The sequence below is a fragment of the Polypterus senegalus genome, chromosome 1 (assembly GCF_016835505.1).
Source record: "Polypterus senegalus isolate Bchr_013 chromosome 1, ASM1683550v1, whole genome shotgun sequence".
Classification (NCBI taxonomy): domain Eukaryota; kingdom Metazoa; phylum Chordata; class Cladistia; order Polypteriformes; family Polypteridae; genus Polypterus; species Polypterus senegalus.
The window spans coordinates 90,289,236-90,308,757 of record NC_053154.1 but is presented as its reverse complement, the minus strand read 5'-3'; the positions used below and the strand labels follow the sequence as shown (position 1 = coordinate 90,308,757).

The window sequence follows — 19,522 nt, the reverse complement described above, 5'->3', positions numbered from 1 at the left end:
TGCTTTATCGCGGTGCTCATACTTAAAAGCCCAACAGCACGTATTGATTTTTTGATTGTTTGTTTTTCTGTCACGCTCTCTCTCTCTCTCTGACATTCTCTGCTCCTGACAGCGCTCGTTTGAAGAGAAGATATGTTTGCATTCTTTTAATTAATATTATATTATTTCATGTCTAGAGGGCTCTAATAATGTTAACAATGTGGGAGAGTTTATAAGGGCTTAAAATATAAAAAAATAACCATACAAACATGTGGTTTGTACTTCGCGGATTTTCACCTATCGTGGGGGGGGTCTGGAACGCAACCCCCGCGATCGAGGAGGGATTACTGTAATATATATATATATATATATATATATATATATATATATATATATATATATATATATATATATCTCATGTCACGCACGAGGGCATGGGGAGCAGCTTAAGGACCTGACGCGCACCGCAACAAGTCGTGCCAGAGGACAATGGCGGGGGACTAACCTCTTTCTCCCTCTCTTTAATTCCTCAGAAAAGACAAAACACCGCCGCCGTAACTTCACCTGGACACCTAAAGAAAAACACCGCTTCCGGGTTCCTTTCTACCCTCTGGTCATTCTTGAGGACATAATTTACCCATCCACCACAAAGATTTTCCCAGCATCACAACGTCTCATTTCCGGTCCCACCCTATAAGTTGTCCGTCTACCAACCCTCATGTGTCTGATGATTTTGTGGAGAAAAAAAGAGTCTGACCTTTTTTTTTTTGTTTACAGTATCTGGGGTCTAAAAACCCCATACCTTTACGATTGTGCCTTTTGCTTTATTACAATAGATACACATATAAAGGCTGGGTGATAGAGTTTTATAAAAAATATCTACATTATTTCATATCAGATATAGAATGAGACAATATTGTTTATGTCGAGTCTATGTTGTATTAAAATTATTCTCATACAGCCGCTAGTTAGCCTTTCTCTTCTCCCCGTTTGTCTCTCACACAAATTCACTCTGTCCCACCTCTTTCCCTCTGAACACAACTCATCCCCATCCCATCCCCCACCACTTCACTTGGTAATTCCTGCTGGCAGCAACAGGGTGGAGACGGATTAAGACATGAAGGAAGCAATCTGATTGGTAAAAAGAAATATAATGGCTCAATTATTTGGAGATGGTTTAAGTTCAGAGTGTCAGGTGAACAGTAGAATAATGTATTCTGTACAGAATGCAGAAAATAAGTCCCAACAAAACATTTGAGCGCAACTAATCTTTTCCACCATTTACAACAGCGCCATAAAGTGCAGTACGAAGAGTGTGTGAAAATGCGTGCCTCTGCCCAGACCGTGAAGCTTTTCCAGCCTCCTGCCCTGAAACAAACCACGTTACAAAACTCATATACCCGTTCCGAGTTTATGAAAGAAAAAGTGAGAAGTGGGACACCATAACTAAAGTGCAGTGGCTTATCATATCGCTACAGATCACAATGTCATCGGCAAACATCATAGTCCACAGGGAGTTCTGTCTAATCTAGTCTGTCAACCTGTCCATCACCATTGCAAATAAGAAAGGGCCCAGAGCCGATCCCTGATGTAATCCCACCAACACCTTGAATGCATCCGTCACTCCTACCGCAGACCTCACCACGGTCACACTTCCCTCGTACAAACCCTGTACAACTCCTACATACTTCTCTGCCACTCTCGACTTTATCATACAATACCACAACTTCTCTCGAGGCACCGTGTCATATGCTTTCTCCAGGTCCACAAAGACACAATGCAACTCCTTCTGGTCTTCTCTATACTTCCCCATCAACACCCTCAGAGCAAATATTACATCTGTGGTGCTCTTTTTTGGCATGAAACCATACTGATGCTCACTAATCATCACCTCACTTCTTAACCTAGCTACCACTATTCTTTCCCATAACATCATGCTGTGGCTCATCAATTTTATCCCCTGTAGTTACTACAGTCCTGCACATCCACCTTATTCTTAAATATCGGCACCAGTACACTTCTTCTCCACTCCTCAGGCATCCTCTCACTTTCCAAGATTCCATTAAACAATCTGGTTAAAAAACTCCACAGCCATCTCTCCTAAACATCTCCATGCTTCCACAGGTATGTCATCTGGACCAACGGCTTTTCCATTTTTCATCCTCTTCATAGCTGTCCTTACTTCCTCCTTGCTTATATGTTGCACTTCCTGATTCACTATCTCCACATCATCCAACCTCTTCTCTCTCTCGTTCTCTTCATTTATCAGCCTTTCAAAGTACTCTTTCCATCTGCTCAACACACTCTCCTCACTTGCATGTTTCCATCTTTATCCTTTATTACCCTAACCTGCTGCAAATCTTTCCCAGCTTGGTCCCTCTGTCTAGCCAATCAGTACAGGTCCCTTCCTCCCTCCTTAGTGTCCAACCTCTCATACAACTCATCATACACCTTTTCTTTAGCTTTCTCCACCTCTCTCTTCACCTTGCTCCTTTATCTCCTTGTACTCTTGTCTACTTTCTGCATCTCTCTGACTATCCCTCTTATTCTTTGCCATCCAATTCCTCTGTATACTTTACTGTACTTCCCCATTCCACCACCAGGTTTCCTTTTTCCTCTGTCCAGATGTCACGCCAAGCATCCTTCTTGCTGTCACCCTTACTACACCTGCTGTAGTTTCCCAGCTGTCTGGTAATTCTTCACTGTCACCCAGTGCCTGTCTCTCCTTCTCCCTAAACTCAACCTTGCAGTCTTCCTATTTCAACTTCCACCATTTCATCCTTGGCTCTGCCCTCACTCTCTTCATCTTCATGATCTCCAACGTCATCCTACTGACCACCATCCTTACACTTTCCTCTGCCACCACTTTGCAGTCTTCAACTACACTTCCCCTGCCATCACTTTGCAGTCTTCAATCGCCTTCAGATTGACTCTTCTGCATAGGATGTAATCTACCTGTGTGCATCTTCCTCCACTCTTGTACATAACCGTATGTTCCTGCCTGTTCTTAAAATACGTTTTCACCACAGCCATGTCCATTATTCTCTGACCTTCTTCATTCCTCTACTTGACACCATACCTACCCATCACCTCTGTTCCCTTCACCAACATGTCCATTGAAATCCACTCCAATCACCACTTTCTGTCCCTTGGGTACAGCGTTCATCACTTCACCTAACTCTCTCCAAAAATCTTCTCTCTCATCCATTGCACACCCAACTTGCGGGGTATATGCACTAAAAACATTCATCATTACACACCTCCAATTTCCAGCTTCATACTCATTACTTCGACACTCTTTTCACCTCCAAAACACTCTTGACATACTTGCCCTTCAGAATAACTTCTACTCCATTTCTCCTCCCATCCATACCATGATAGAACAATTTGAATCCACCTCCGATCCACCTGGCCTTACTTCCCTTCCATTTAGTTTCTTCCACTCTTGCTTGCGAAGTTTAATACATTCTTCATACTTTGTAACATGTTTTGTTTTCAAATGATTGAATAGGTTCGATGTGTTGCCGGTCTTCGTTCCTTCTTCTCTCTTTCAAATTTTAAATATTACAGACTTTTATTTTGTATCATTCGGTCTTAAGCCAGACCACTTCCAAACAATGGCTGTCACATTTCTACCTTTTTGGGCACTAAATCATCACGGCAGCACTACCCACTTCTCCCTCCATTTGTTACTAAGCAGGGGGCAGGTTTCAGTCACAATGCCCACATTTTTCACCGAGCCCAGAGGGATCCAAGTGACATCATTTTGATCACATCACTAACCACACCCGATACACAAAGGCACTGATAATATCAGTATACAAAACTTATTCTACACTGTAGAAAAAAAACATAACCAAAAATGAACTGGTAATTATAAAAATAGAACAAAACCAGGGTTTCCTCTAATGTGTTGTTTAAACAGAACTAACAAAACCAAATTATAATCCGTAGTCATAATCTAGGCAGAGATTCAAAGCCAGTAAGTCAGAAGACAGGCAGGGAAGGTAAACAATGTGGCAGAAACACAAGTGTTTATCTGGGAAACCAGGGAACAATAAGACAAGCAGGAGATGACTCAGGCACGCCTGCATGAAAACTAGGGAATTAAACTGCTCAAACATGTTGCAAAAACACCTCACAAAGTGCACAGGCAGCTAGTTGTAAAGCTGCTATATCTGGGTATAAAATGTACCTGGTTATAAAGTGTGCTGTTTAACCAGATGCTTCTGACTGCGGCACGCTGTATACTACAGGGTGTTCCAGATCTAATTATGCAGATCCAGATTGTCTGGATGACTTTGATTTATGCGGGGACGATTCCAGTTCGGCACGAAGACAATGCTTCATGTCATCAGTTTGCACACTTCTCGATGGTCCGGGAATTTTTGGGTGTTTTTTTTTTTCTAATTAACTTAATAAGTTATAACGCAATGCAAACTGCATAATTAGATCTGGACCACCCTATATATATATTTTTAAAGATGCTTTGTGACAATACTTGTTTAGTGCTATATACAGTAAAATGACATGTTAGCACTAAGTAAAGTCAAAACTAATTTCCTCACACACCACAGATCTACAATGGTGCTTCCACTATGTTTCTCTGTCTGAAGTTGCCTTGCTAACTTCTCCCATCGCTGCTGACGTCATGGGTTCCTGTTGCCAGATTAAATTAATATGCTGTAATAGGTTTATTTTCAAATGATGCATTAAAAAACACTCATATTGTGACACTCAATATATTGCCCAGGCCTATATGAACCTTCATGAAACTAACCAGAAACATTTATTAGTATGTACTGTAACATAAATAACATTCCACAAGATTGAACAGTTTCAAAATTATCTAATACAAATAACTGCATTAAAACTAATAAGACACTTGATTTACTGTATAAGCTGTTGTTTCTGGATTACATCCTAAATATGACGTTAAACTGCATCCGGCCCTTCGAGCAGTCCTCTAACTTGCAGGGAAATCATGGGGGCTAGTGGCAGGATTTGCACTCCAGCCACCGTAAAAAAAATTCACAGTTGTGAGACAAAAGAAAGGACTAATTTTTGCTCTTCACAGGGGTAGCTCTGCTGCTGCCACCCGTAGGAAGGCTGCTCGCATCATAAAGGGGATGGGGGAAACCCTCGGGAGCCCCATCCCTCGAAAGAGTTGAAATCGTCAGAGAGGCCAATGGGGTCAGGTCTGTTGGGGATCAGAACTGGTGTGGTGCTGAGGCAACACCTGCTACATGGGAGTACTTGGGTTTCAATTTGAGGCGACCCATCCGAGTAGGCGCATGGAATGTTCTTTTCTCTCTCTAGCATGACGATCATCTTCCTCTGCTGTCGGAGGAGCTGCGTAAACTCTGCATTTCAGTGGCGGCACTCTCTGAGTTGCACAGACATGGGACTGCCCAGATCAGATACACCATTTATTGGTCTGCTCACTCTGATGGCTGTCATACTCGGGGAATAGCTGTTGCTGCAGCAGATTGGCTTCTTCCAGTGGTATCCAATGTCACTTCTTTCAACGAGCGTATTATGAGACTCAGATTATGGCACTTCCTGGGTGCCTTGTCTGTTGTCTCGGTTTATGCTCCGAATGCAGTGAGTGGTGTCTCTGAAGATCCAGCTTAGGTCCAGTTACGTTACCACCTACTAGGAAAATGAGCCTGGACTTTGCCAGACTACAAGGGCTCCGAGGGCAGATAAAGAGGCATTTGTTAGAGGAATCTGTGAGCAAGTGACATACCATCTATGGTCTAACACACCCACGTCCTGCTTACAGAGGAATTGAAGCATTACGCACATCAGAATCTGTTCCTCGGAGAGTCGCAATCAGGGCGGCTGAAGGAACAGTCCTTACAGATGACACTGTAGTTGTGACCCACTGGGATGGGTATTTTTAGTTACTGTTCAAAGCTGATCCTCTGGCTAGGACGTTGGATATCTCTGGGTCCATGATTCTTGAGGCTGATCCTGCAATTAGCTGTTAACCAACAATTCTCATTGAGATTGTACAGGTGGTGAACCAGCTGAGGGGAGGCAACACTGCAGGGATCTGTGGTATCGGGAGTGAACTAATCCAGGCTGGTGGGTAAGGCTGTCCTCCAGGCATTGCAAGCAATCATTGCTTCCATTTGGGAGACTGGCATCATCCCAACTGCTTGGAAAACAGGACTTGTCATCCCTATCTGGAAAGGGATTGATTGCAGCAATTTCAGGGGGATAACACTGCTTTCGGTGCTGGGTAAAGTACTTGCTAGGGTCGTTCTCAATAGGATCCGTGATCACTTGCTCACCTATCAGCGACCAGAGCAGTCTGGTTTTACACCTAAGAAGTCTACCATTGACCACATCCTGGCACTGAGGACTCTCATGGAGCACAAACGCGAATATCAGCAGAGTTTCTATGGAGGCTTTGTTGAATTTCAGAAAGCGTTTCACTCAGCTGATTCAGCCACTCTTTTTGCACATCCTGAGGGTTCGCGGAATCCCCTCGAGGGTGCTGGATATCATGAACAGCCTGTACACTGGTACAGTGAGTGCTGTGCAGAGTGCAGGCAGAACCCCTGTGTTTTTTTCCCCAGTTGATTCTGGAGTTCATCAGGGGTGTGCTCTTGCTCCTACTCTGTTCAATGCTTATATGGACTGGGTGTTGGGCAAGGTCGTGGGGTCCAGCGGCTGTGCGGCATCTGTTGGTGAATAAAGATTCACTAATCTTGATTTTGCCGACAATGCTGTGGATCTTTGCGAAGTTAATTTAGGCTTTGATTGGGACTCTCAAGAGACTGAATGAGGAGTCTGAGTGCCTGGGCTTGCGAGTGTCCTGGATAAAAACCAAGATCCAGGCCTTTAATGACCTCTTAGGCAAAGCTATCAGCAGTGTGTCTGTCGAGACGTCTATTTACCTTGGCAGTGACATTCATGTCCCTAGTGATTGTTTTCTTATGAAGGCAGTAGACGGATTGGGAGAGCATGGGGCTCATGAGGTCTCTGGAAAAAGGTGTGTGCCGCTCCCGATATCTATGTAAAAGGACGAAGGTGCAAGTCTTTAGAGTCCTGGTGCTTCCTGTCTTGCTATATGGTTGCTATCCATTGACTAGAGACAAAAACTGGACTCCTTTGGTACAGGTAGAGGGTCATTTCCGGAGGGTGGGACTGCGTGTCTGCCTGGCTGGTTGCCAACCGGGATCCTGTGCTGTTTTGTTGTGTGGTGGGTGCGGCAATACACTGTACTGGTGCATGCTCCCCAACTTGCCTTGACTTGTTACTGGATTGCATGCAGAACACTCTTTTCTGATTGAATATGTGATTGAGCCCTGCAAAGGACCAGCATACTGTCCACCGCGTTTGCCTCTTGCCTTACACCCAGTGATACTGTGATAATCACTGGCTTCCTATGACTCTAAAATGGGCCAATAAGATTTACACATCAGAAAATGCAAGATTAAATGTGTATTTATGAGTTTTTATTTATTTAATAGTTTTGTAGTTCCTGTCAGTTGACTGCATACTATGTACATGCTTAACTGCTTCTTCACCAGCTGCCACCAGACGGCTAGAGCCTGCACATGCACAGTTGCACCAAACCCAGCAGGCAATGTCTTTGAGAATAAAGATTATACTTGTGCAAAATAATGTAGTACTGTAATTTTCTTCTTCTTTTTAGGATTAGCAGGAATGTTTCCATAGCAATGAAATGATGCATTTTCTAAAGTATTAGAAGAATTTTTACTCGTTTCTTTAAAAAGTAATCTGACATAACACTGTGCAAAACCGAGAAATGGTTGCTCCAGGATTGCTGGCCATAATATGCCTTTCAAGTAAACTTCTGTCCAGTACATGTGTTGTTTTGCCAGTTTCAGATACGGCCTTTTCTCCAAAATTCTATCACTAACACCAAAATATTATATAAAAGAGTTCATTTTGCAAAATTTTAAACAAAAATACAGGTGGAATACTTGGGTGTAGATTAAATTAACAGCATTGCCTAAAACAAAATGTAAGATTACTAATACAAATTGTGCAATCTTCCTATAATATCCATGTGCTATTCAATTACATGTAGGGATGCTTTGATTAGGGTCACATTTCCAGAGTTCTTACATTCCAATACGGGATTTTTTTTATCTACATTTGTTATTTATTTCTTTTTGTTTAATAAGCTCAAGCATAAACAGCTGTGACGAAGTTTTATATTCTATATCAAAGTATTGTGCTTGGAATTTTAAAATTGAACTGTAGAAAGAAAATGAAATTATGCAGGCTTACTGTTCAATGACTACCAAAACAAATAAAACCTTTAAATATTTACTTTAACAAATAAAACATAAACCTAAAAATATCCATAACACATATGGCACAGAAAGAAAATAAAATGATTGTCAAGCCACAATTCTAGCAAATTCTAACAGTTTTACAAGTAAAATATACAACTTAGGTTCTTATGCTAACAAGCCTTTTGCTTAATAAACAGTGAGAGCAAATTATTTTTTTCTGTTGCCTGCTAATTCAAAATGTAACCTGCTGTACTAAACTCAAACTAGCTCACTGTCCACACTTAGAGAAAATGAATGTCCATTTTACTTAAAGGAGAAAAATGAAAATGACCTAATTCATTAAAACAGGTTCTCTATAAACTGTTTTAAAGACAACATCCAAAATCAATCTGTACTTGTGACGATGTCTTTGGTCTAATTCATATTTCATTATGTGAATGTGTGGAGCCCTCCAATTGATTTGCAACATCACATTTAATGTAAACAAGAATGTCTGCTGTGGATTTTCTAAAACAGAACAGATGGAAAAGTCATCTGAGATGCTGGGAGCCATGGAATCATCAGAATGAAAGGCTACTATCAGATTGCACAGCCCAGCCCAGACTGTAGAATGCCTAGAAGGGGTGGTCTGTCAGTTGTCCTAAGTCTCCAGGGGCCTCATGTATAACGCCGTGCGTAGAACTCGCACTATAACATGGCGTAAGCACAAAAGCCGAAATGTGTTTACGCACAGAAAAATCCAGATGCAGGAATCTGTGCATACTCCAACTTCCACGTTCTTCCGCTACATAAATCCCGATCAGCGTGAAAACTAACGCTCATGCACGCGCATTATGTAACGCCCCAAATCCTCCCAGAATTACGCCTATTTGAATATGCAAATCAATATAAATCGCCCTTAAGCGCAGCCTTCTGTGAAAAGACAATGGGAAAAGCACGGGGAAAATATAAGAATTTCAGCGAATACCAAGTGGAGGCAAATGAAAAACATACTATTTGTTCAAATAAACCGTGGTATAATCAACAAAAGGAAGTTGATCGAGTGACATAGCGTGTTGGAGAAACTTGAAAGCTCACATTCACAAATCGCACAGTGCCGGAAATAAAAAGAAGTCACATATCAAAGTCGCGTGAAAAGCCGAGTTGTAAGCCCACTGTCTGAGTGTCATATGAAAGCTTATTAGGGTACAGAGAAAAAAGGCACACAGTGGGGAAAAAGCACGAAATGTCAACTTCAATCTCGACATTTCCACTTTAATCACGTAGTTTATTTTGTCATTAAAGTAGAACATCATAAACTTCATCTTAAAATCGTTTAATTAACCAGTTTCTCAAATCACATCGTAATTAAAGTAGCACGTTAAATGCTTTGTTTTGTATTTGATCTTCTATGTGCTCTATGTGTGTGAATCACTACTTGCTTTTTAAACCGGCTCTCTTCCTCCAACTGGACACAATCAATTACATTCGTAATATTACAGTTCTCTGAATAACTAAAATACTGAGATGTATACGTTATATCATTTTCATGATGATAGGAGTTAAAGCACGTTATTAAACATGTGTTTCACTTCGATGAAATAATTTATTGCAGCAGTACAATCAGGGGCAGCTCTAGGCTTGTGGTGGCACTGGGCAGAGGAAGAATCGGTGGCTCCTTGCCCGCCTGTCAGTAAGGTAGCTTATGCACAGTGGATGGCTACGTCCGTTGCGGACACTGCATAGCCGCCTCGTGCTCATGACACAAGCATTTAACTTTTGCCGAAATTTGTTGCTGTGTTTTTAGCTGTGGTGTTATTTTCTCTTTCTGTTTTATATTCAATATATATTGGCGTAGCCGTCACTGCAGTCAGTGCTTTTCTTTCCCAAGTAACCGATCGCCATACAATCAGCTCTGTAATAGACGTTAAGCCATCTGTAAGCTTAGCCGCTTCTTCAAAGCGCTTAAAGAACATTGAAATATCTTCGTAGTACATGTTTAATTATTCTATCCTTAACGACACTCCCAGTGAAGAATATAGATTATTTAAATGAAGTTAAAGTTTTATCTGTATAATTTAATAAACATATTTTGCTGAATTTCACCTTATAAATGATATCGTTTCTGTTTCTGAACCGCGAGGTCCGTACAGGAAAGGCTTTAAAACATTTTGCAGTGGCTGAGACAGCGTGTCCTTGAAGCTGTATACCGATAATTATCTTTTCCGATCAGCTGCTACTGTGATTCACACTCAGATACAGTGATATAAATACTCTGAGTGGTGCAGTGAGAGAAATATTGAAAAAGATGACCCGCTGTGGCAACTCCCAACAAGAGGAGCTGAAAGAAGAAGAAGTGAGAATAACAATGCTAAAGCAGTTATGGTATTTGGAATACTATGGCTGTTCCCTCTACCATTATATTGTTACAAGTTAATTACAATCAGATGCATTACACTAATAAACAATATGCGGTTAGTTTCGTGTATTTATAAAGCCGCGTCAGGAAAATAAGGTGTAACCACACAGGAACAGTAGCACTGCTTTGACGTTGGGTGCCGCCAGTCTGCAAAACCGAGCGGAGAACTTGCGTACAACAAGGTATGAGGTACCGTGGAAAAGTGCGTGGATTTACATCAAGTGTAGGTTTTATACATCGCGATTTGAACGTGGAAAAGTTCTTACGCAACGTTTCTGTGCGTACGCACCGTTTATACATGAGGCCCCAGGACCGTGGCTACGTACGACTTTGTCTTGACCCTCTCTTTTATAATTGACCACTGAACCACCCAAAAGGTTCGTTTCCTCCAGGCATCCTGCTGACTGTAGTTTTTGTTTTCCTTTCCTTCACTTTCAGCAGACTATGGTCTACAGTAAACTACTAGTTAAGGACAAATATTGCTGGGTTCCACTAATGTTCATCAGTTTCAAACTAAAATTTCCTAACTGTTTAAACAAATCTGTCTTTATATGTACTAATTATGTAATAAGGGATTTGTAAAATGTATACTTGCATTGTTACCCAAGTACGTTGCCTTAGTACTCTGCACCTGTATTCTGTGGAGTGCAGTATACAAAGATAAAGTGAACTGAATTAAATCCAGCAGCAGTGAGATTTATTTGAAAGTGCAATAATCAGACATGCTAAACCACATAATAATCAAGTAAGCCATTGTTTAAACATCAGAAGCAAGTTCAATAACAGAAATGGTGCAACGCTGGACTGTTTGACAAAGTGCACCTGAGAGGGTGGGCGATCAGTTGGTCTAGGCCACTGTGATTGTGGCTGACTTCAGCTTTTGAATTTGTCTGTTATAATTGACCATCAAACCCCAGAAGTTTATTTTCTCCAAGGATGCTGTTGACTGTAGTTGTGTTTTCCTTTCCTCTGTTATCAACTGGCCATAATTCATAAGCAGATACTGTTAGGTTCCATTTATGTCACTCAGTTTGGAACTGTTTTTTCTTCCTGTGTATTTAAGCAAAGCTGAGTCTTTATGCATATTCATTACATAATTAGTATTTTGTAATATTGTAATTGCATTTACCTTTGACCTTGTTATTGTACTTTTAGTCTACACTCTGTAAAAACAGCTATACAAAAAATAAATACAAGTTCATTGGAATGAAATTGCAAAGTATGCAAGACTTTCAGTTAACAAACCAGATAACTATATATAAATAGATATATATAGATAAACAATGTGAATGGAAGATACAGTACCTGTAGAGTAGAAAAGAAGTGTGCTCTTTGTAAATAAGTGGGTGTCATTTTCCTCACTCAGAGTACAGACAATAATAATGAAACACTAACATTATCAAATTTTTTTGATGTTACCTTCAATTAGACAAGGTTTTTCCAGAACTATCAGATGCTGTGTGTGTCAATGTTTTGGAATAGTTCCCACTTTATTTAGCAAGTGACAATGCATGTTTGATCTACTTTAAATCAACTGCCTGTTGTAAGACTTTACACTTTTACTTGTCAATGAACTCATTGGTTATATGATCTGACAGCATGGTTGTCTTTTTATCTCACTGGATAATTAAGAATTAACCCATGAATGTGTAGGTATTTTATTGCACATATGCTAAAAACATGAATTTATATATTCCAGAAGCAATTATGTTACAAAAATCACTATTTGCCTTAATGAAGCTACTTCCAGTGTTATAGCTAACTAGGAAACTATCTTAACTGATAAGCTGGCATGCTTTGGATAATCTTGAATTTTATCTTTTTAATGTTTACAAATATAGATATACCAAGTCTAACATCATTTTACAAAACCTTTTAATTTGCCTCTTTAGTTGCTACATTTTAGTTGTATTCCTAATAGAGTATACAGTACAATACATGCACAGAATAAATATCCTTCAGGGAATGCACTCTTTACTAATCTCTACTTTCTTCTAAGATCAAGGCACTGTAAGGCTACCTGTGATGCTCGAATGAAGGCTGTCTATGAGACCCACTGCATCAAATGTACTGGAGACAAATGATTTAAAACATTTATGTTAGGTAGAATGCCTAATGAGGGCTGGGTGGTCATTTGGCCTTAGAACCCAGCAGTTTGTTTGTTTTTTTTTTTTTTAACTTTTTGTTTTCTGGCCATCTGGCCTCATCATCAGACTCATCTTTAGAGACTTGCAATATGATACTTTATATATAAGGACTCCTTTCTACTAATTATATATCTATGTTATGCTCGTATTGATTTATTTTTTGTTACTTAATTCATTATTATTCTTACCTAATTTATTTTTCTCTTTTCTTGTTACTATTTATTCCATCTTGTAAAGCACTTTGAGCTACATCTTCTGTATGAAATATGCTATAGAAATAAATGTTGTTGTTTGGCACAAGATGTTTTCAGTTTATGGTGAGTGCTTTATGATTCTCTTGTTAAAAACCTTTTGTAAACAGTTCACTGTGATATTATTTTGAAAAGTATAAAGTTTGCATTTTGTTTTTATGTGGTAAGTAATTAGGCATTACAAAAATCTGATACCATTAGATGGTGCCCAAGAGATATCTTTTAACTATTACATAGACTTAGTAAGTGATGCAATTTGTTCCATATTTCCATACATATCTTTTGATATATTCACAGTCTCTTTAAAGGACAGATAATAACATGAGGAACAACTAAAATCAATCCACCAAACTAGTTTTACAAGTGGAGCTAATGAGTTTCACTTTCTCATTAATGTTGCAGATGGACAAGCACGGCATGCTGAGAGAGATTGCACATATTGATGGCCAAAAAAGGGGAATCATGTAGCATGATGGAACGGCTAGTACAAGATGTTACACATAGTGATGTCTGCAAATGCAAATCTGAACGAGAAATTTAAGTGGCTGTTGAGAAATACATCGAAGTTGGGCGGTATTCTGGAAAATATCAGTGATTCAGCACTGTACCCAACATTAATTACATTTGTCATTGAGCTTTTCTGGTCACATAAGGAGAGATATCTGACCTAAACCAGCACCAGACAGGTTCTACTCATGTCCAAGCGGCTAAACAGCAAATGATACAGAGTGGAACTGCTTGATCCCTTATGCCTCGCTCACACTTCCTCCAAAGCAGACATATTTCATATTTTTCAAGTATCTTGCTGTTGCTACTCAAGGAGTGTCCTAGTCTCTCGTATTGACCATTTATAGACCTCCTAAATATGTGTCTTATTGAGGAATTCTCAGACTTGGTATCTATAATAATAACAATGACAGATTCATAATTGTACGAAATTTTTATTTTTATGTGGCTAACCAGTGTGACCTGAAAGCAAAAGAATTCAAGAAGTTACTGCACTCCCGTTGATCTCAGTCAGCATGTCAGCCAGCCCACATGTTGCACGATAAAAACTTGACGTGAGGCAGGTTGTGGATGTCGGAATATCAGACCATTTTTGCATGTTATTTAATGTATAAAATACTAATAACTGCTACCAATGAGAGGCATTTTGTTAAAAAATGTTATTTTGATACATCTGCAGCTATAATGTTTGCTAATATTCTAAACAATCAGTCCGATTGTAGTGCTTACCCAAATAGTGCTAACAGTGTTGACACTAAGGTGGAAATTTTTTATGCCAAGGTGAGAGTTGCATCTGACATAGTGGCCCCAGAAACAAACAGTTAAAATCCTTCAGTAATATTATATCTTGGAACAGGGGTTGCCAGCTCCGGTCCTGCAGGACCACCGTGGTTGCAGGTTTTCATTCTAACCCTTTTCTTAGAGACCTGTTTTTGCTTTTTTTGCTAATTAGCTTCTTTTCAATTAATTTTATTTGACTTGCTCTTTAAGACACGGACCCCTTGTTTCTTTCTTCTTAATTAGCCGCCAAACAATAATGAGATACAAAATGAGCCAAAACAACTGGTGTCCATCATATAATATCCGAAAATAAAGAAAGATGAAGGTCTCAGGAATGTTGATCTACTCAGGTCCACATGACATTTTAATAGTGTACTCTTAGAAATGAGGAAATCAACAATTTCAGAAATGTCTGCTAATGCACCACGAGAGCAGCAACAAGCCACAGAATTAAAGAACGGGTTTAATTAACGACAAGAACTGGCACCTCATTAAGCAACTGCTTGGACTGAAATTGGTTGGAGATTGAGGCCCTCACTTATTTTGTCTTCTGTTGGCTCATTCACTTCACATTTCATTTCTGTTTGGGTGCCATTTAAGAAAAGAGATGGAGAAATTCAGAGGAACGATGAAGAAATTCAGGGGAACAAATCTTAAAGAAGCAATTAAAATGAATTCACAAGAAGTTAATTAGCAGCACAAACAGGGAACTCATTAAAAAAGGGTTAGAATGATGGTAGAATGAATGGTTCTCCAGGATCGGAGTTGGTGACCCCTGCCTTGGAAGACTCAAAGATTGTCTGATTTCTCTAAAATTATAAATGATAGTGAAATCTAAGAGTTTTATTCTCAACTCCTACCTCTCAGGCCACACTCAGTTTGTTCATCTTAAAACCTTCACACCCCAACCCACCACTGTTACTTTAGGTGTGGCCCAGGGCTCCTGGGGCCCCTCCTTTTCATTATTTACCTCCTTCCCCTTGGCAATATCTTTCGTAAATATAACGTTAGCTTCCATTGTTATGCTGATGTCACCCAGCTCTATCTCATTAGCAAACCTACTGCTTCCTTTCCACCCTCCTCACTTACTGATTGCATAGCAGAAATCAAATCCTGGTTTTCTTCAAATTTTCTTAAATTAAATATAGTGACAAAACTGAGGTTCTTCTCATTGGTACAAAATCAACATTATCCAAAACTGATAATTTTTCATTTGTTATTGATAATTCCTCCGTCTCCCCTTCCCCACAGTTTAAGAGTCCGGGTGTCATCCTTGACAGTAACACTCACGTAACATTAATCGTATTTGCCCCTCCCTCACTCCCCACATTACTGTTATCTTTTTTCATAGCCTTGTCACTTCTCGTCTGGATTTTTGCAATTCCCTTTTCTTTGGTCTTTCTCGCAAATCTCTTTATAAGCTTCAACTGGTCCAGAATTCAGCTGCCCGCATCATTACTAGAACCCCCTCTATTCACCATATCATTCCCATTTTGCAGCAACTTCATTGGCTTCCAGTTCAGTTCCAAATTCAATTCAAAATTCTCCTACTAACTTTTAAGACTATCCACAACCTTGCCCCTCCATATCTGTCTGACCTCCTCCATGTTGCCATTCCTTCCCGTACCCTTAGATCCTCTTTCTCCATCTACTTGACTGTCCCCTTCGTCCGTCTTACCACTATGGGGAGCAGAGCATTCAGTTACTATGCTCCCCAGCTTTGGAACTCACTATGACCTGAGCTTAGAAATATTGAATCATTTTCACTTTTCAAATATAAACTTAAAACTCATTTGTTTAAAACTGCTTTTTCTCTTTGATTACAATTGCTCTGTCTGATTTTAACTTTTGTTTATAATCTGTGCTTTGTCTATTGTTCCTTGTCCTTGAGTGTACAGAAAGGTGCCTACAAATAAATAAAATGTATTTATTAGTATTAACTATTGATTGTCTTCAAAATCCAGCTCACTCAAATGGAATGTCTTCTAAATACCACTAGTGAAACTTGGGGCTTTTTCAATATTTTTCTAAACTTAAAAGATGATATTAGAAATAATATAGTACATCCCCTCAAAGTTATTCCAATTGAATCCCAACATTCCCTTTCAAGTGAGTTAAATTCTTTTCCTGGAATAGATCTACCCAAACTACACAGAGTAATTTCTCAACTGAAACTGAAAGAAGTCTCTAATGTGCTATCTGGTAGTGTGCTTGACATAGTGAACTCATCATTAGATACTTAGGGACTTACCTGACTGTTTTAAGACTATAGCAGTTAAACCCTTGCAAGAAAAATAATACTGTTCCATTTTTGACTTACTTTAGACCAATTTCTAACCTGCCTTTCTCATGTACAATTCTAGAAACGGAAGTAATTAAGCAGCTAAATGATTATTTGATTAAATATTCTGTTCTTGACAAGTTTCAGTCAAGTTTTAAATCATAGTACAGAAACTGCACTGGTTAAAGTACTAAATGATTTGCGGGTTAATGCGGACAGAGGTGGTGTATTACTTCTTGGTCTTTAAAACCTGAATGCAGCGTTTGACACCATAGACTACAGTATTCTTATAAATCACCTTAGACAATGGATGGGCCTCTCCAGCAGAGTCTTAAATTAGATTCCATTTTACAGGTAGAAAAGTTTTGGTTAGCTGAGGTGCTTGTACTTTAGATATGATATCTTATATGGTATACCACAAGGATCTATTCTGGGTCTGCTGCTTTTTTCAATCTACATGGTTCCATTAGGTCAGATTCTCTCAAAACACAAAGTGAGCTACCACAGCTACGCAGATGACACACAACTGTATCTATCTATAGCACCTGATGACCCCGATGCTCTTGGCTCTCTAATCCACTATCTCAGGAGTATTTATAATTGGATGAGTAGTAACATTCTCAAACTAAATAGAAAATAGACAAACATGGATATAGTGAGGGTATTATAAATAAACTTGATCCATTAAGGTTAAAAGTCAAGGCACAGGTAAAGAATTTAGAGGTAATTATTGACTTTGACCTAAACTTTAAATCACATATTAACCAGATTACTAGGACTGCATTTTTTCACTTATGGAATGTAGCAAAAGTTAGACCTCTTGTAACTTACAAGATACTGAAAAATTATCTCACGCTTTTGTTTTCCGTACACTAGATTACTCTAAAGCATTTGTAACAGGACTACCTGAGAAAAATGTCAATCGGTTGCAATTAGTGCAGAATGCAGAGGCCACAGTCTTAACTAGGAGAAGAATATTTGAGCACATCTCACTAGTTTTAGCGGCATTACATTGGTTACCTGTGTCATTCAGAATTGACTTTAAAATACTATTAATAGTTTATTAAGCCTTAAATAATCTTGCTCCGTCCTATTTTTTCGAAGGCTCATCTCCCTACATTCCAAGTCATAGCCTTAGATCTTCGAATGGAGGTCTGCTTCTAATTTCAAGAGCCAAACTTAAGAGAAGTGGTGAGGTAGCCTTTTGCCGTTATGCACCTAAAATGCAGCCTACTATTGTGGAACATTTTAAAAAATGGCTAAAAACGCATTATTTCAATATGGCTTTTTTGTAGCTATATTTTAGTTATATTCGTGATTGACCATATTGGCATAGAATTATCATATTCTACAGGGATCTGCAATCTGTACTAATCTCTTCTGTCTTTTCTGGCACCACCACCACCTGATCAAGACACCATGCAGCCCCCTGCATTGATGGAATGAAAGCGGGTGTCCCAGCTGTCCACAAGACTAACATTATCAAATACTATCATGTGAAGCATGAAAACAAGAAGGACTGATTTAAGCACATTTATGTTAGGTAGAATGCCCTGTGGGAGCTGTTTCTTTGAAGTGCAGCTATTCATGAAATTGTTATTTCGAAAAGAAAAAAAAGTTTACTGTGCTAATATTTTAAATTATTGTGAGAAAATATGAGGTTTCAGCCTTTGTATAGAACATGTGTATATACAGGTCTATATGGTGCAGATCATAACTTTTTAAAGTATTTTGACAATATATGTTGAGAACCACTGGATATTGCATTTTGGATCAGATTAATTACAGTATCAATTAAAGTCTATATCGCCAAGCCTTATTTCTAAACTATGTCCAATCAATTAAATTTTACACAGGTGGACTCCAAGTTCTAGACACAACAATTAATTAAGCTAAGAAAATGAACCTGGTCACAATGGGTCTGAATATTTAAATGAAAGATTACCGTTTTTAATTTTTAATAAACATGCAAATCTTATTGAAATCATGTTTTCACTTTGTCATTGCAGATTATTAAATGTATATATTGATGGGCAAAAACAGTAAATTTTCTTGCACTTTTTAGTTAAAGAAAAAAATATATATAGATTTTTTTTTACTGCTAGCTGGGCTTGAGATCATGTGGAGGCTGATGGCAACTCCACTTTGGAAAAGTGAGACTGAACATACTGCATACAATAATAATAAAAAAGTTATAATCTAGAACCAACCAATATAACATCTATGAAGGAAAATTAGTTGATGGGTACACACAATTATCCTTTTAACACACAAAAAGTAAATGTAATCAGCAGTTCAGATTTAGGAAATCTAGGTCCCAGAAAATTCAATAAAATTGCAGAAATTCAAACCTTTTGAATATGATCTTTCTGGGATGTTTTTCAATTAATTCAATACTTTACTAATCAGTACTGCAACAATGGCATTATATAACAATTCTTTTTAGTATTTGCATTTGCAATTTCCCTATGTAAAGTTCACCACCAAATTTTTAATGAAGAAAAGCAATACATAAAATGCTAAGTGGTTTAAAAAAAATTACTGACCTCAAAGACTGTTTTAGCAGCATAGCCTTGAACATCTTCCCGATTGATGACAATCTGTATGACTCTGTACCAGACTTCCTCGCTCACATAGTCTCCTGCAATGCGAATCAAGTTCAGGATTGTGTCTACATACCACGTGTAATCCACAGCATACTTTTCAGCTAGAATTGCTACTTTCAGCACCTAAAACAAGCAAGAATTATTTTTTTGTGATTTAAAACTGAATAACTTAGGATAAGATTGTATACATTTTACCTAGCTAATAGAACACTGTTAAACTCAAACTTGCTGAATGAAAGAATACCAAACTCAATTATTTCCTGTCATTAAACATTCCTACCATTTGTAGCATTT

General features: G+C 38.8%; 1 protein-coding gene across 5 annotated transcripts in view; it reads right to left on the bottom strand.

Annotated features, from left to right (window-relative positions):
• The window catches only part of LOC120529368 (AP-2 complex subunit alpha-2), a 162,549-nt gene that overhangs the window by 46,754 nt on the left and 96,273 nt on the right, over positions 1-19,522 (bottom strand). For all 5 annotated transcript variants that reach the window (XM_039753145.1, XM_039753146.1, XM_039753149.1 and 2 more), the window contains exon 11: positions 19,169-19,351. In XM_039753145.1, coding sequence (XP_039609079.1) covers positions 19,169-19,351 — 183 coding nt within the window. The remainder of the gene's footprint in view (positions 1-19,168; positions 19,352-19,522) is intronic.